Genomic DNA, 16199 nt, shown 5'->3' on the forward strand with positions numbered 1-16199 from the left:
TTCCTTACCGCATTAAATTAGAGACCTCTGGTGGTTTATTTTATACCATACAGGATTTGCACAGTCGCAACAAATGCAGGGAAACTAAAGGTATATTTAATTTTATAGTTCCATATTATTAATTTTTTATTTAAAAAAAACAAACAAACAAAGACTTTGAATAATACACCACGTTAACTTTATTCGTTTATTTAAAAAAACAACATTATTTTAATTGGTCTAAAAAGAGCATTTTAAAAACACAAACTCAAAAGTAGAGATCCCACAGTAACAGAATTGCTGCACAAAAAGGCAGGTGTCAGCTGTCAGTAGAACTGAACTTGTGAAAGTATCAGAGCCAAAACAGTTCTTCCTCTTTAAGCTTCAATTTCATGAACAAGTTTGCTCAAAAGAGGAAGTGGCAAAAGAATGTACCCTTCTTTTCAATGCAACACACATAAAACACAAAATAGGGCCACACAAAACCCCTGTTAGAAGAGGAAATCTCATAATATGATAATGACTCTGTGCACTGAGAACTTTGCTGGCGTTGGATACTACTGTCCAGTCTCACTTTCATAATGACAGTGTGCAGGAATCTGTATCGTCTCCAAAGGAAGTGCAATTTGAAGCAGTAAAATATATACATACAGTGTAATCATGAGATTCCTCCAATGTTGCATTTGGCCACTGTCCAACATAATCTTTTAATGGAATAACAAAAAGGCACTTTGAAATATGATTAACCACCTGCTCCACAGTTATGGCAGCGACAGAGCTTTGGCAAGCCGAGTCCAGAACCAGGCCTGCGTGCAAGGCCGGGTGTAGTCACAAATGGTGAGGAAGCGTAAAATGCTGGGGAAGGGCTTTGTCATCGGCTTGTAGATCACTGGAATGAGGCGTTTACTTCGAGCTCCTGAAATAGAAAAAAAAGAATATAAATGATTAAGCTGCACGCATAAGCCAGAAAAATTAAAACAGGGTTGTTTAATATAAAATATTTATATATGTGTGTGTGCATTACCAGGACAAAGGCTGAGAGCAAACTTGGTCTGAAAGTCACAGGCATCGCTGTGGAGATATTCATCAGAAATCACCACCACCATCCGTTTACACCTGCGTGCAAGGTCACATGTTATAGTCAGTTGCAAAAACTGTGAGAGCAAGAAAACAGAGATTTCAGGAAACATGACTGGCTGAGAATTGGATTTCTTCTGTCAGGTGACTTTCAATATCTGAATTTCAGATGAAACTGACGTTAGTTATGTCTGGCTTTCTAAACCATCTCTGAACTTTCCATTTCTACATTTTATCGACACACACAGGCACGAATACACAGATTATTAACCAAACGGCAAACAAGTCTGAACCACATCCTGCGCTAGTGCATGCTTGATGGCTGCGCCTGTTGGAATTCGTGTTGCATCTGACTAACAAATGCAAAATTGAATTGCAAAAAAAACAAAAAAAAACAAACAAACTGTAAATCAGTATCATGTAAACTGCTTTTTTTGGACCATAATGACCTACTTGGAGTTTCAGACTCACACCTGGCCCCATAACGTTATTCGCTTAATCACTTTTTCAAGTTAAAATTAGAACAAAACAAAAAAACTGAAAAGACCAAACAAAAACCAGGTTAGTAAATGTGTCAGTGTCCCACCTCTTCTCGATGAGTTCACTAGTGATGGTCCACACGCAGGAGCCCGGGAGGACGTCTCTGTCGAACACACACAGTTTCAGCTTGTAGTCCGTCTGCTCCAGCTCACGGATCATTTCGTGTACGAACGCAAAGTCGCTCTGGCAGTAGCAGATGAAGGCATCAAACATCTCGGGAACCCCTGGATTCAAAACATCTCGATTCAACTCAATGGTTAAAGTTTCACACAAACACACACACAGAGGGCCATTAATCAGAAACTGACATCACTGACACAACATAAAACTCCTAGAGCGAAGTACATAAGAATAATAAGAAAACCACAAGGCTGCGGAGGAAACAGGAGCAGCGAGGCCGTGTAGCAGTGCACGATTAGTGCTTCAGATAAATGGTCAGATGAAGAGACAAGTGACAAGTAGGAGTGTTTTTTCCCCTGTGATAGTTTACCACAGAAAACACCCAAAAAAACAAACAGCTACAAAGTCTCGAAGTTTCGAATATATAACAGATGAGTCTGTGCTGTTTATTAAGGAAAAAAACTATAATAAGTTGATATTAATAAGTATTGTGAATTTCGAAGGAAGCCTACATTTACAAAGTGAAGGAAATCATTATGCAAACACAGTTATGTAGCTGGTTAAGCTGCAATCAGTTAAAACTAATGCATATAGGGCTGCAGAACTTAACCATATCAGCCAAATGTAGCAAAGAGAGCTTTTCAGTGACAGTGGCAGTAATACTGCACCGATGCTGAAGATGAGCAGATTAGAGGACATGTGCTGAGTCATTTACGCTGTCTTTGAAGCGCTATTGTTAATGCTAATGGGAGGTTCTTTATAAAATATTTCGACATAATGTGAGCATATGTGTATGCATATATATTATTGTAAGTTCATACAAATGCTCACCTTCAGGGTCATCATCCACAGTGATCCCAGACCTCTCAGGGGTGCGAGGGACACAGCTGTCGACCTCAGGAACCTGGAGCGGGGGTTCAGCTTTCTTTTTAAGATTCTCACAGTACTTCCGGACATCCTCATCTGGGAACAAAACGGCGCAAAACGGCACACATGAGCGCAAACATGCAGTCAGTTCAGAGAGATGCCTTGGGAATGTAGGTACAAACGCAGCAGACTCCATGTGATGGACATATAGCTGTGTTTAAACTCGGTTATTACACTAACGCTTACGCATTTGGGCAAATATTGCGAAAGACACTCTCTTAGTCACGAGTGTAAGATCTATTTAAGCAACATTGGAATTCATTGTTAATAATTTCCTGAACCAGGCGACAGGGGCAAGGTGGGGTACAAAAGCAAGCATGCATTAAGAATAAGCAGAAGTTATGACCGGTCCTAATCAATGCAAAAAAAAAAATCAATCCTAATCGACGACAGGCATTTATTTATTAAAGACAAGTGGATCTAAGTGGAATGGCAGTAACGCACTTATCAGTGGTCGCAGATCCTCCACGATGTCTTCTCTGTCCAGCTCCGAGAGCATTGACAACAACTTCCCCACTGACGTGTCTGTGCTCCGGGCCTGCCAGTCCTCCAGAACCGTACAGGTTGGGTTTTTGGACACTTCGTAGTTCTTTATTTCCAGGTAGTTGAAGCCCATGGCCTCTGCGAGCGCCATCCAGTCCGCTGCTACCGTGTGCTTGGGGTTCAGATAAAGTCCCAGCTTTTTCCTCACGCCCATGTTTAGCGCAACGAGAGGAATCTTCTCCAAGTCAACTTTCGAGTCGGCGCAAGCCATGTTCCAAAAGTTTCCGGTTAAGTTAACGGAGTTTTTTGTATAAGTAAGAAAGAATAAACATTATAAAGATAGACGTGATTGAAATGCTGTGTTGTGTCGGAAGTCTACAACACAACCTACCTGAGGAAGTGAAGTCTTTGCGCCGGAGTGCGTCACAGACGGGGGGAGGAGATGTGTTATGTACCAAGTGGAGCTAACAACCCAAAGTGCGATTCTTTTTTTATTTTTAAAACACCGACATTATTGTTATTACTATTACTCCTGCGACCACAAGAGAAGAGAGCTTGTCAAGGATAAATGAAAGTTCTCACAGGAGCGAGCTCCACTGAAAATAAATAGACACGCACGTTTTCTGTTCCCGTTTACTCTCATCTGTATAGCTGCTCAGAAAGAGCGGACTGACTTCCTTGCTCTGATAAATGGAGGTCAAGATTTAGTGCATCAGATAGCAACTTTAATATAGCCGTTTTGTAACCATCACACATAAAGCAAAAACAAAGTATAAATGCACAGAAAACCTGCAAGAACAAAGTAACAGTAATCTGTTCAAAACATCATATGAGGTCATTACAGGTGATTCTGAATCATAAAAAAAAACACATTGTGGTTTTTCACAGTCGCTGCATAGCCGGAAACACAGCGAAGGATCCATAGAAGGCCCTTGATGTGGCAATTTTCTACAGAACTGATGGCCTGATCAGTGAAGTTAAAGCACCGTAACATGTGCTTCCTCAAATCCTCATTCTTCAGCTTCCCTGAATCAATACATCAACGTGCCAGACAGATTTTCATGGAAACAGTTCAAGATTAAATCAGTGGAGCGTCCACGTGTTCACAGGTTCTTGCTTCTGGAGAAGTAGAAGTCGATGCCTCTGTCCCGATGCTGTTTGGGGGTGTGAGACGGGCCTTTCTTTCCTCTTGGTGAAGGTCCTGTGCCACCCTGAAGAAAAGAAAAGAAAGAAAAAAACTTTTTTAAAACTGCATAAAAGAAAATACACACAATTAAAAATAAAATAAGGAAAGAAATGTAGAATTTGTTTTCAAATACATCTGAGGGATGGCAAGATATTTCACTGGGTAGAAAAGACACAAAAACAATGTTATGTCACAAATTATATTAACATTTTTTTATTTTCTAAAACAACACAATGAAAGTGTCGACCTCTTCTGATTTTAATAAATGAAACACTTTAAGGGGAAGTGTTTCTCTTGTTGCGGAACTGGTGACAACGTGACAAGGGGCCCCAAAATAGACTGGAGCAGCAGACGCTTTTCTATTTACTGAGATATAAGTGTATATTATTATTTATGGAAAGTTTAGTTTAAGTTTAGATAAAGCTGAAGAGTAACATGTAGTAATATCTGCCAGATACATGTAGTGGGTTAAAAGTGCAATTAGGCCTTAGAGCTGTAGTAGATAAGAAGTACAAGAACTAGAACGTACAAACAATAGTGGAGTAAGTCTATTTATATCTAAGCGCTTTTATTTGCAGCAGTTATGGATTAAACACTAATATAGCAGCACTACACAATCACACTAACTACTTCCCTTCCCCCAGACACCCACCGCTTTCTTGTTAATGTGTCTGCTCCATTCAGGTGCCGTAACAATGGGAGCGGGATAGGTGTCGCCGAGGGTCACATGAGCGTGGGCCAGCGCAGCGTTGCTGAGTGACCATGGTGTGTGCACATCACCTCCTCTGATATTCTGCAACTCTGGAACCCACTGTCGGACGTAATCTCCCTGAAAGACAAACGCAAACCGATGAGTCAAAACTGATTTCCTCACATTTTGCCCTATTTTTAATCTCAATAATAAAACAGCAAAGCCTGCACAACAGGTGACTCAGCAGTTTTGTCTTGAAGCGCAAAAGGTAAAGTTTTAGACAAATGTCAAAAGGAAATGAAACGGTGTTTACTTTGTCAAACGTACATTATTGTCATAGTCGAGTCCTTGTTTGATCATGTTGAACTTCCTGTTCTCTCTGGGGTCATTTCCAATCCCAGCGCTGTACAGCCAGTTACCATAATTGCTGCAGACATCGTGGTCGATCTTTGTAAGGAACATTTAAAAAGATGAGTTTTGTATTAATATCTGAATATTATATTCTTAAACAACTAAGCTTTGAAATAATTTATAAAGATAATAAACAACTACTGCTTACCAGAAGGGACTCAAACCACTCAGCTCCCATCCTCCAGTCAAGGCCCAGATCCTTTGTGAGGAAGCTAGCGACATTTTGACGCCCCCTGTTGGACATAAAGCCGGTCGCTGCCAACTCCCTCATGTTGGCGTCAACAAAAGGCACTCCGGTGCGTCCCTCTGTACGTTCCAGTTGCACATAAATTCACCTTTATATTCATATACTATACGTACTGTTTCAGTTCAAAGAATAATTCATGCAGGATGAGTGAAGAGCACAAACCTTTCCATGCATCAAATAGCTTCATGTCCTTTTTCCATGGCACAGATTTGTCTTGAAGTCCTGAGTTGAAGTCACAGTGACATGAAATATACCTTTTCATGCAGACAACAACAATAATAATAAAAGTAACATAAAAACATCAGCTTACTGTACCTTTGACCTGAAAAATCCTATTTCCGTACTTCACACTCACAAACCTGAAGTAGTCCCTCCACAAAAGCTCAAAAATTACCCTGTAGGACAGCAGGGAAGCTCATCAGATAGGGAAAAAATAAAATATGACAAATATAGATTTTCACATATCACCAGCCTGTGTGCTCACCAATATGTGCTCTGATTAGCTGTCCGCTCCTTCTCGTACTGCTTGATCTGATGATAAATATATCTGGGTGAAATGCAACCCATTGCCAGCCTGCAGGATACCAAAGCCGCACCATTAGACAGAATCACGGGAATTACCTCAATGAAATATTAAACTCCATGTAGCAAAGTGGAGCAGAGAGGCAGTGATACATTTGTACTCACCAAGGTGAAAACTTGGTGGAATAATCCACACCGATTAAACCGTTACGAGTCTCTTTGTACGTTGCAACTGCATCCTTTAAAACAGACATCATGGAGGATCTTTAATAGATCATCTGGGATTTTTTTTCTCCATAGTTCTCTAAACAGCAGCTAATGTAAAACACATTTTGCACTCACAGTGTCCCAGAAATAGTGTTTAAGTCTGGCCAGGGCGTGACTCTCCCCACCACTGCAGGGGAAGGCTGAGCGAGGATCAATCACAGGCTCTGGAAGGGGAAAAGTGTTTCATGATTAGGCTTCTTTAGACATAATAAACATCCTGAATCATAAACACATAGAATAAATGCGCGGACATGTGTCTTGGTGGATTGTTCACCTGTCTGTTGCAGGTCCTCTGCTGTAGGAATGGCTCCTTCCTCGAGGCCTGGAGGAAGGGGATTTAGCTTCTCTGGGGTTGAGAAGACCGGCCTCACCCTGCCCTCGCTCTCCACTGCCTTTCTGAACTGAGTGTACACATCAGGAAGCCTAAAAACAGAGGGAAATATTACAAGGCACTTCTTAACCTGCAGTGTATCTTTTACAAAAAGGGTAGCTTCCTCTCTGTATCTGCTTTCACACCTGGACATGTGGGGGAATGGAAGATCATCTCTGTGGTACAATGTAGAGCCCCAGCAGGTATGAACTTTGACCTTCATCTGTGCACACACATCTTTTACCCTTTTCTCCACATTCAGCTCTTCTGAGGTAACCTGTAGAAAAAGCACATGATGGTGAAAACCACGCTCCAATGGCCAGACAGCACTTTTGCTGTTATCTGTAATATGAGAGAGCACCTCTTCATGGAAAGCCACACTACTGACAGAGCCCAGTTGCCTGATGAGGTCTGCAACTACCTCCTCTGGCTTACCCCGTCTCACCACGAGATTGCTGTCAAACACACACACAAAATAAACACAGAGACACATATATAAGCCTCATTCCATGCCAGGCAAGCTGCATCCTGGGTAGAGTGCTAGTTGACAGGAAAAAGTGTGTGCAGAAGCAATGCTAATATAAACATAACCGCTGTAAGTCCAGGTGCGTCCTGATCCTGTTACACGTATCAATTCAATCCTAGAAAGCCAAGGCCAGTGTCTTCACTGAGTTAACAATAACATGATAGAAAAGTAAACTGATCTCTTATAAACCTTTCATAGAGACTGTGAGTTAGCGACAGTGTAGCAAAGGCGAAACTTGACAGTGGGGTTAGGTAAAGAAAAATCTTGTGAGTGATAGTTTTATTACCTGCCTTTGCTGATCAGTGTGTTTCTGAGGTCTCTGATACTCTCCAGTAAGAAGCGCAGACGGAAAGGCCCAGTCTTTGGTAAGCTGTAGTTGTAAGTGCCCACATAGTGTCTGGGGTCGAAGCAGTACAGCGGGACTATGTGTTCAGCGTTTCTTTGGGCCCAGTGGAAAAGCTGCATATCGAGCATACAATAAACGTACTGCAGCAATTATGTGAAACAGCACATTTGATTTTACGATAGAAACACCTTTGACTATTGATATGGATGGTAGAGGTGGGCTTGTTTCTGTCCTCCAAGTAGAGTATGTGACTCACTGAATTGTGTTAAATAAATACATTTTGTGTGCTTTTGCATTTTTTTTCTATTTGCTGTTGCTTTCTTAAGTTGCTGTACATTTAACCACTCAGTACCACCCTAGATATGGTTTACTTTATTAAAAAAAAAAAGAAAAGAAAAGAAAACCTAATAAACGAAAATTGAATTTAATATTAAAAATTCCCTGAAAGTTAGCAAGCATGCTCAATGCTTTTGTTTTGGGGGGGGGGGGGGGGGGTTGGTTCAGTTTTATATATATTTCTTTTTTTTTCTTTTTTTAAATTCTAACTAGATGTCACAAGTTTGTGGAAGCTTGTTTCCACCACCGGGGGGGAAATGCCAGACAGAACCAATGTTTTCTACAGTCATTGGGCAGAGTCCAAATTTGGAATTTATTTTCGAGTAAGTCGAAGTTTCGAGATACGTAACTCGAATTTTTAAGCTATTAAGTCAAGATACTAACTCGAAATTTTGATTTATTTATGCAATTTTTGCAGCTGCAAAAATAACCTTCGATAGTGTTAGATCAGTGGTTCTTAACCTGGGTTCGATCGAACTCTAGGGGTTCGGTGAGTCGGTCTCAGGGGTTCGGCAGAGCCTCCGCCGTGACATGCACGGCTCATTTTGTGCACCAGTAAAAACATATGTATGTCTTGAATTTGAAAAAAATCTTATTTTATTTTCACTAAAGAGGGGTTCAGTGAATGCGCATATGAAACTGGTGGGGTTCGGTACCTCCAAAAAGGTTAAGAACCACTGTGTTAGATACTTAAAACAGGATAGGGGTTAAAAAGCAGTCCAGTTTAAAAATTAAAAGTGTGTAATCATTAGTTTTGGGGAACATGCTTTTATTCTGGAGGTCTTGTACCGGTAGTAATACCGCTGTAACGTGGCTGCAGGCTATATTGGAGTTATTGTAATTTTAATGTCGACGTTAACATGTTTAAACAATTTCTTTAATGTCGTCAACAAATCAAATAATTAACATGCGAAGTAATCGTGTTTTTTTAAAACATTTAAGTTTAACAACGTCGCACTTTTTTCTACAAACTCATGTTCTTACCTCGTTGTCGTGGAGACGCAAGTCGTTTCTTAGCAAACATATTACTGTACGGGAGGAAGACATGTTTGCTTTGTTTCCACCACAGCAGCAATAGTCTTGTTTTAAGCACTGAGGAAGAGAGACCTCGGTGTCAGAGAGTTGTACCTCCCGGGTTAGCGTCAGTTGTCTCTTCGGCGGCTCCTCTCTGGCAGTCACGTTTTCAGACACGACGTTACAAAACGGCAGGTTTTGTAAGGTGGTTTTCTAACAGCTGCTCCGACAGTGTTGGTGTTAATCGTTTTTAGTCAAAATTATCTAACTATTTATATTGTGTTATTTTCAAATTAGGCTTTATACTGGCATTTAAAAAAATAAATCATATTTCGTATTGTCTTTGGATAACTAAGTAGTGTGTTTGTGTGTTGCCTTTTCTTATACCGTCTTATGAAAATATGGTCCTAACCATGAGTTTGCAGAGTTGAAGAAAAGCTATTTTATTGAGTCTTAATTGAATTGAATATACATACACAATTTTAAATTACATCCCATTTTTTCTTTAAAACAGAGTTACCGTGTAATAGGGATGTGTCTGTTATAACTATTAACTATTATTCAGTTAGACTGACATATAAAAACAACAAAGTAATAAAAACGTAAGGCACAATTACAAAAGGTTCAGTCATTTAACCGAGCCTCTTACAAATGACGTCACAAAACCCCCATGTGTCTACACCCATAGCCATTAGGTCCACAAAATAATTTATAAAGCTGTTCTGTAATATATAAAAGTACATATCAACAGCTGGAGATAATCTATGACAAAAACAATCATGCTGTGTCCTTTACTCCCATCCACTTTATCTTGGTGCCAAAAGAAACTTTTGATTTTGATAGGTCACATCACATGTGCCCAGTAAGAATACATATGTAAACAGCACAAATAGTAATAAGCGTAATACCCTTAACGTTACGATTATGAAGGGATCCATGGAGAATTTTCTTCTCTGTAAGAGATTCAGAAAAATTTGAGAACCTGTGATCTAAATAGAAAAGAATTAAGCAAGTGGGTGAAATAAAATGCACACTCATGGCCACTTTATTCCTGTCCAGCTGCTTGGAATGGAAACATATAATCAGCTATGTGGCTGTTATTCATTTAAGGATGGTCAAGAATACCTGCAGGAGTTCAAACTGAGCATCAGAATGGGGAAGAAAGGCTGTTTAAATTATTTGAACGTGGCATGGTTGTTGGTGCCCGACAAGCTGGTCTGAGTATTTCAGAAACTGCTAATCTACTGGGATTTTTCCACACAACCATCCCTACTGTTTACAGTTATGGAAGACCATGCTGAGTGCTACTCTTGTCGAAAAAGAACAGCAAATTGAACCTGCAGTTCACACAGGCACACTGAAACAGAACAGATTAGAAAAATATTTCTTGGTCTTATGTGCCTCAATTTCTGTTGATATTTTGATGACAGGGTCACAATTTGGTGTAAACAGCATGAAAGCATGGATCGAACCTGCCCAGCAGTTAAGCGCAGTCGTGGTGTAATGGTGTGGGGGATTTTTTTTGATACACTTTTGGCCTTTTTAAGAATTGTTTAGATACCAGAGTATTACTGCTGACCATGTCCATGCCTTTATGACCACAGTGTACTCATCTTCTGATGGCTGCTTCCAACAGGATAACACAGCATGTCACAAACCTCAGATCATCTCAGCCTGGTTTCTCTAACATGACAATGAGTTCACTGTACCCAAATGGCCTCCACAATCATCATATCACAATCCAATAGAGCACCTTTGGGATGTGGTGAAACAGGAGATTCCCACCATGGAGGTACAGCTGCCAAATCATAAGCCCAATAAGAAAGTTGTTGGTAGAGTCCAAAAGAAAATATCAATTTCAGCATTCAACCATCCATCTATCAATCATGAGATCACAACTATAAATACATACATTAATGGGGGAAAAAAAGTGTCATAAAAGTCAACTTTTAATTCAATTTGCAAATTATAAAAAAATCATTGTGAAACATAGTCTTAAGACCTTCAATTTATTAAGTTAAATGTACAAAAGTTCAATGACTTGATACATTTCATGTTTCAAGGCTTTGTCATTCAGACCAAACAAACTCCGTCCCATTCGAAAGCCTCCCAGTCTGTTCATCCTGCCTACCTTCTCTTAAAAGAGGCAACCATTCATTCTCCTGTCTAAATCACAGTACAATCTACTGTATAACGTAGCTATTTCAAATAGATTTTGTTTATAATGTAAAAAGAAATTTCATACAAAAGTGCAGAACAATATGTATGTACAGTATAATCTTTTGTTGGTTTTTCCATATAAAAGATTTTCAGCTAATCCTGCGTGTGCTTTCTACTAAACAGCCGCTCGCCTTACAAGGAAGCTCTCTGCTTTGGCAGTGAACGTTTGTGTTTGCAAGCACACTCAGGTAAGGCACTAAGGGTTGAAAAGATTGGATCGTCATTCTTTTAAGTGCCTGTGTGTTACAGCAAGTCACGACACCTCCGACATCGACCCCCCCACCCCACAGTTAAACTTTCATTTCATCTCCACTTTAAAGAACACATCATTCCACTCCATCCTTTCAACTCAATGTTTTGTTTTTTTTGGCAACTTGTAATAATAAGCTCCGCCTCACATGACGTCACAGAGACCACGGTGTGCCGTCAAAGTCATTAAGAGACCCATTCGAGATGGCGTGGAAAGCTAAATAAAGGCGTGGGGTGAAGTTACAGCAAAAATATAAACAAGACGCTTCCTTCGGTCTAATTTCACAATCTTTAAAAAAAATTATTAAAAAAAAAAAGTGACGTTAATGCGTCCGATTTGGTCTGTGCACAAAGCTGCCATAACACAGGAAAGGCTATATGGGGCTCTGAGGTGGCAAAAAAAGTCAGACATGACTAATACTGCACGTTTTCTAAAAGTTATCGAAAGGTTTCAGTCTCTGCAACGTTTCTTTGGCCACTTCTGAATGGAACAAGGCTCGCTGCATGGGAGGATGGAATGACAACAGTAGTGTTGGTATTGCTTAAGAGACATTGCACACGAATGCGCAAAAACAGTTCGCTTTTTCTTTTTCTTCTTTTACACTGAAACACAATTCTCAATAATATATAAAAAAAAATGCATCAAATAGAAAAATATCTCCTCGGCTGATTATCCTGCACGTCGGAAATGTTTCAATGCATGATATCAAAAAGTGCAACATTGACAATCCTTCCTAAAATGGGCTTGTTTTTGTGAGTGCTTATGAAAGCAGGGTACTGGTGACCCTCGCAGACGTTATAAAAGACATTCTTACTTACAAATTCTTATTGTAAGGCGTTGGCAAAAAATACATTTACATTTTGTTTTTAAAAAATCACAATAGACATCTCATCTGCTAGGATGACTTTATATGCATCATAGAAAAATATTTTACCATCTTAAATTCTGCCCACAGCTTTCTTTAGGCTGATAAGAAACTTACAGTACGGTCACGTGTGATCAATGTAATCACAATTACGTCTCCTCGATCCCGAGACGCTGTTCTGCAGCAGTAAGTGGGTGTAAAGTGATACCTAAAGGTTGAGACGCGACACTTTGCTCTAACCTTGGTCACTTTTCCTGCGCTTGTTAAAAGGACAGCAGTCTGGAGCTTGTGAGACTGCCTTCTTGTTAGTGCCCTCCTGAGGGAACACCATGCAAAACCTCAGAGGACTCTGGAGGTCTTAACAGCAGTCACCCTTCCCTCTCAGGGAATAGTCCAGGTGGAGCTAGTAGGATGCAGGAGTCTCGACAAGGCAGACACTAGTGGTGGATAACAGGAAGTTGGGAGTGGTACTGAGCCCTGGAGCTTGGTGACGAGGGGAGGGGGCCCTGGGGATGGGACGGGCCGGAGAGGAGGGGATGCACCGGGGCCACGGAGGCCTCACAGGCAGGGAAGGGGAAGGGGATCCACAGGAGCTCAGAAGCTGCCCTGAACGAATGGGTGGCTGAGCAGAAAGTCTGCAGTGGGCCTCCACTTCTCCTCCACAAACACCTGCCGCAGGAAGTCCCTGCAAGCGTCGGACACACCCTCGGGAAGCGTGGGCTTTGTAGGCTGGGTGGCGATCTTAAAAATGGCTGCCATGGCTTCGTACTCGGCCCACGGGGGTTTCTGGGTCAACATCTCAACAACGGTGCAGGCGACACTCCTGAAGGAAAACAGCACAACAGGAAAAATGATTTGAATGGAGCTCGGCTTGTGTCTATTGTCTACCTTGCACCTCCAACTGTTGTGTCAAATACCAGAGTTAACCCTATGACACGAGCGCAAATCCAAACAAACTTATTCCAGTATTGTACTCTTTCTCTAAAGCTTGGAGCAACCAATTACGCCCTAGAACAATGGGCCCAAAAACTGCTGAATCTCACAAAAATCTACAGTTAACACTGTTTGGCAATGCAATGATACGTTAGTATATCTGGCTTCTTATCAAGTCTTTAAGTAAGCGCGCTCTCTTAGAAAACTGTATAAAGTGCTCTAATCTATCGGCACATACAGCCCTTATTTAAAGTTCATATTTATGTGAGTTTCTGAAGTAGCGTGTAACTAAAAAAGTTCATTTATTCCATTTATTACTCGACTGCATTTCTAATTTCAACGCCTCAGTGTGTTAAATATCAACAGTATTAGTAAACAGAGTGCATATCGCAGCAACTGATAACAATATCATTTATTGCTCAAGGTCATTTTATTGCTTTTGCTTTTGCAGCGACGGCAGCAATCTGATATTGTTCGCCACTTCAATCAATACAGTTCTATCTAATAATTTCCTTACCACACATCAGCTTTCCTCCCATATCCCTCCCCGTTGATGACTTCAGGGCTCATCCAGTAGGGGGTGCCAGTGACAGACTTGATGCCTGTACCAGACATGCAGATGGTCTGGATACGTTTGCTGGCTCCAAAGTCTCCCAGCTTCACGTTTCCCGAGGAGTCTCTCAGGATGTTAGCACCTGGTGGATCGAAACAAAACGAGCTTGAAAGTATTCAGGACTCTCCCGAGAGCTGTCAGACGCAAAGGGACGCTGACAATTTGGAGTTGCAATTATTGTTATGGGCAAAAAGTGATTGGTGCCAGCAATTCAAGCTGATGGAAGAAGGCAAAAGGTCTTGACTGTTTGGGTAACTGAATACTGGCAGACTTATTTTTAAAAAGCATATCTTTCAGCAGTCTTTATACAAATCCTGCGCTTAGTCAGCTACGCCAAACAGGGAAGTTTATCTTTCTTTCACTTTTCTCACACTGAGGAAAAAGCCTCGTTGGGTTCAGAAAATGAAATACTAAATAAACTGTCTGCTCCACAAGAGACACGTCGAACCTCAACACCCTTTCTCCTCCTATCTTAGTAATTTTCCGAATGTAGCTCTGTCTATCCCATTTCCTTCAGCCACGCCGCTTGTTTGATCGGTGACTAATGTGCACCACTTGCCACTCACCCTCCACCCCCACCAAAGAACTGGCAGGCTGCAAAAGAAGAAACTTGGAGGCTCAAACTATAACCTTTACTTTTTACAGCCCCGAGCTGCTTCTTCCACTGCCTGCACGTTTCCTGTACGTAGGACAACAGGTTCTCTGATAATTCCAGCCTTTGCAAATAAATTCAGAGAAACTTCCAGCTGGTCCGGAGTGAATGTGAACGTGCGTGTGGTGCCAAGCTTAAGTCCCTTTTTTTTTACTGCAAAAACAGAAATGTTCTGTGGTGAGATGAACACACCGTACATTACACGTGCAGAGCCTTTTTGAGTGGAAAGATCACACCCACATGTGCTCTTCATAGAGCCCTGCCTGGTCCTGTGAGACCGACTATCTTTTTCCCCCACCAGACAGTATATTCCCCTCTTTCTTGGCCGCCGCTTAACGACCCAGTAACTCCCAAAGCTGTGGGCAGCCAAACCAAAACCTTTCCGTCCGGTGCTGAGCATTTTTAGAACAGCCAGTTTCACCAGCACGAAGCCTAATATATCTCAAAGGGGAGTTGAAAATAGCACATTTTTCCAGGCACGTTCTGCAGACGACGAATGACCAAATGAGGAAATGTCAACCCGAATGAAAATGAATGAATCTGTAGTTTTGACCCCCCGCCTATTGCAGCAGCTACTGCTATAGGACCCCATTGAAAAAAGCATTTCCAAGTGTGAGTGTTTGCCGGTTACAAATCCAATTAAAATCCAACCTTGGCCTTTTTCGAGCTTGCGGCTTCATTTACCTTTGATGTCCCGGTGTACAATCATGTTGCTGTGCAGGTAGGAGACTCCTTGGAGGATCTGCCTGGTGTATCTCTTCGTCACCTTCTCCGTCAGGGCTCCGTAGGCTTTTAGCTGGTCTTTTATCGAGCCCTACAGAGACAAACAGAAAGCCTGTGAGCGAATGAATGGATGGGACGGACACGCATGCGAAATTAGAGAAAAATCTACATACACTTATTTTTCTGGAAAACGTGGGTGTTCCAGCTAATTTGTTTGGGGTTTATTTGTGAAAGCAGCCAATTCTCAAGGCCAAAAACCAAGAATGTAAGCATATAACGTGCTGACAGAAGTCTGTTGACTGACTTTGAGTCCAAACTGCACCAGTGAGCTGCATTTCCTTCAATTTCCTGTTTTCCGCTCCTCCTGGGGACACGGCAGGAGCTAAGACCTGATCCTGTAACACCTGTGACGCACTTTAGGACTTGCGGTGAAAACAAAACCTCTGCCTCCTCACTTTCAGCTGTCAACGGGACACCTTAGGAGCTCTCGGGGTCTCTCCGAGGGACACACGGCCCTCCCTCCCTCGGGCCATTAAAGTGTTATCGGTCAGGCGCAGCAGTGAAGCCGTGCCACGCAGCCACACAAAAGCTTGGCTCTGTCACCTCCTGTCTTGCTTCTGCCAACTCTGGCGAAACGTAAACATTTCCAATTTCCAGACAATGTGTGACTAAGACACTCAGCGTCTCTGGGAAATTTAAAAAAAAAATAGCTCAGGAAATATTAAAAGCAGGCTCGGGGACAGGGTCCGCAGGCGACAGTAGCTCATTAAAGTTGCTCATTTAGGGAGAATATGATCTCATAAAATGAGCTGTTCTGCTGACATCAACTGCGTGGAGGACATGTTTGTTGACAGCTGGTGACATTTCTAAATAGATTCTAGCAGATGTGGCTGGTAAGGGT

General features: G+C 41.5%; 3 protein-coding genes across 8 annotated transcripts in view; all 3 read right to left on the bottom strand.

Moving 5' to 3' along the window:
* Window positions 1–155: 155 nt before the first annotated feature.
* myd88 (MYD88 innate immune signal transduction adaptor) lies at window positions 156–3747 on the bottom strand. Its single transcript, XM_082546075.1, has 5 exons — window positions 3088–3747; window positions 2548–2679; window positions 1643–1820; window positions 1004–1095; window positions 156–895 (listed from the first exon to the last, which is right to left on the bottom strand). The coding sequence occupies exons 1-5, from the start codon at window positions 3395–3397 to the stop codon at window positions 741–743; spliced, it is 867 nt and encodes a 288-aa protein (XP_082402201.1). The 5' UTR covers window positions 3398–3747; the 3' UTR covers window positions 156–740.
* A 91-nt stretch (window positions 3748–3838) lies between these two features.
* Window positions 3839–9401, bottom strand: cry-dash (cryptochrome DASH). The gene is made up of 14 exons (XM_082546074.1): window positions 9013–9401; window positions 7633–7805; window positions 7182–7275; window positions 6967–7097; window positions 6725–6873; window positions 6526–6614; window positions 6349–6422; window positions 6146–6235; window positions 5977–6056; window positions 5824–5883; window positions 5563–5720; window positions 5331–5450; window positions 4965–5141; window positions 3839–4337 (listed from the first exon to the last, which is right to left on the bottom strand). The coding sequence occupies exons 1-14, from the start codon at window positions 9073–9075 to the stop codon at window positions 4230–4232; spliced, it is 1566 nt and encodes a 521-aa protein (XP_082402200.1). The 5' UTR covers window positions 9076–9401; the 3' UTR covers window positions 3839–4229.
* Window positions 9402–11037: 1636 nt separating this feature from the next.
* The window catches only part of map3k22 (mitogen-activated protein kinase kinase kinase 22), a 42651-nt gene continuing 37489 nt past the window's right edge, over window positions 11038–16199 (bottom strand). For all 6 annotated transcript variants that reach the window (XM_082546274.1, XM_082546269.1, XM_082546270.1 and 3 more), the window contains exons 16-18: window positions 15260–15389; window positions 13828–14005; window positions 11038–13200 (exon numbers count right to left, since the gene is read on the bottom strand). In XM_082546274.1, coding sequence (XP_082402400.1) covers window positions 12972–13200; window positions 13828–14005; window positions 15260–15389 — 537 coding nt within the window. In that variant the 3' untranslated portion in view covers window positions 11038–12971. The remainder of the gene's footprint in view (window positions 13201–13827; window positions 14006–15259; window positions 15390–16199) is intronic.

This window comes from Aulonocara stuartgranti, assembly GCF_965226115.1.
Source record: "Aulonocara stuartgranti genome assembly, chromosome: 9".
Taxonomy (NCBI): domain Eukaryota; kingdom Metazoa; phylum Chordata; class Actinopteri; order Cichliformes; family Cichlidae; genus Aulonocara; species Aulonocara stuartgranti.

Bases quoted from the DNA above. Each gene is read 5' to 3' on its own strand.
- myd88 (XM_082546075.1), bottom strand. From the start codon at position 3,397: ATGGCTTGCGCCGACTCGAAAGTTGACTTGGAGAAGATTCCTCTCGTT. The intron at 1,821-2,547 runs GTGAGCATTTGT...TTTTGAATCCAG, and splicing joins TGTGGATGATGACCCTGAAG to GGGTTCCCGAGATGTTTGAT. The intron at 1,096-1,642 runs GTGGGACACTGA...CCTTGCACGCAG, and splicing joins AGTGAACTCATCGAGAAGAG to GTGTAAACGGATGGTGGTGG.
- cry-dash (XM_082546074.1), bottom strand. From the start codon at position 9,075: ATGTCTTCCTCCCGTACAGTAATATGTTTGCTAAGAAACGACTTGCGT. The intron at 7,276-7,632 runs GTAATAAAACTA...TGTGTTTGACAG, and splicing joins ACACTGATCAGCAAAGGCAG to CAATCTCGTGGTGAGACGGG. The intron at 6,615-6,724 runs GTGAACAATCCA...TTCCCCTTCCAG, and splicing joins AGAGGACCTGCAACAGACAG to AGCCTGTGATTGATCCTCGC.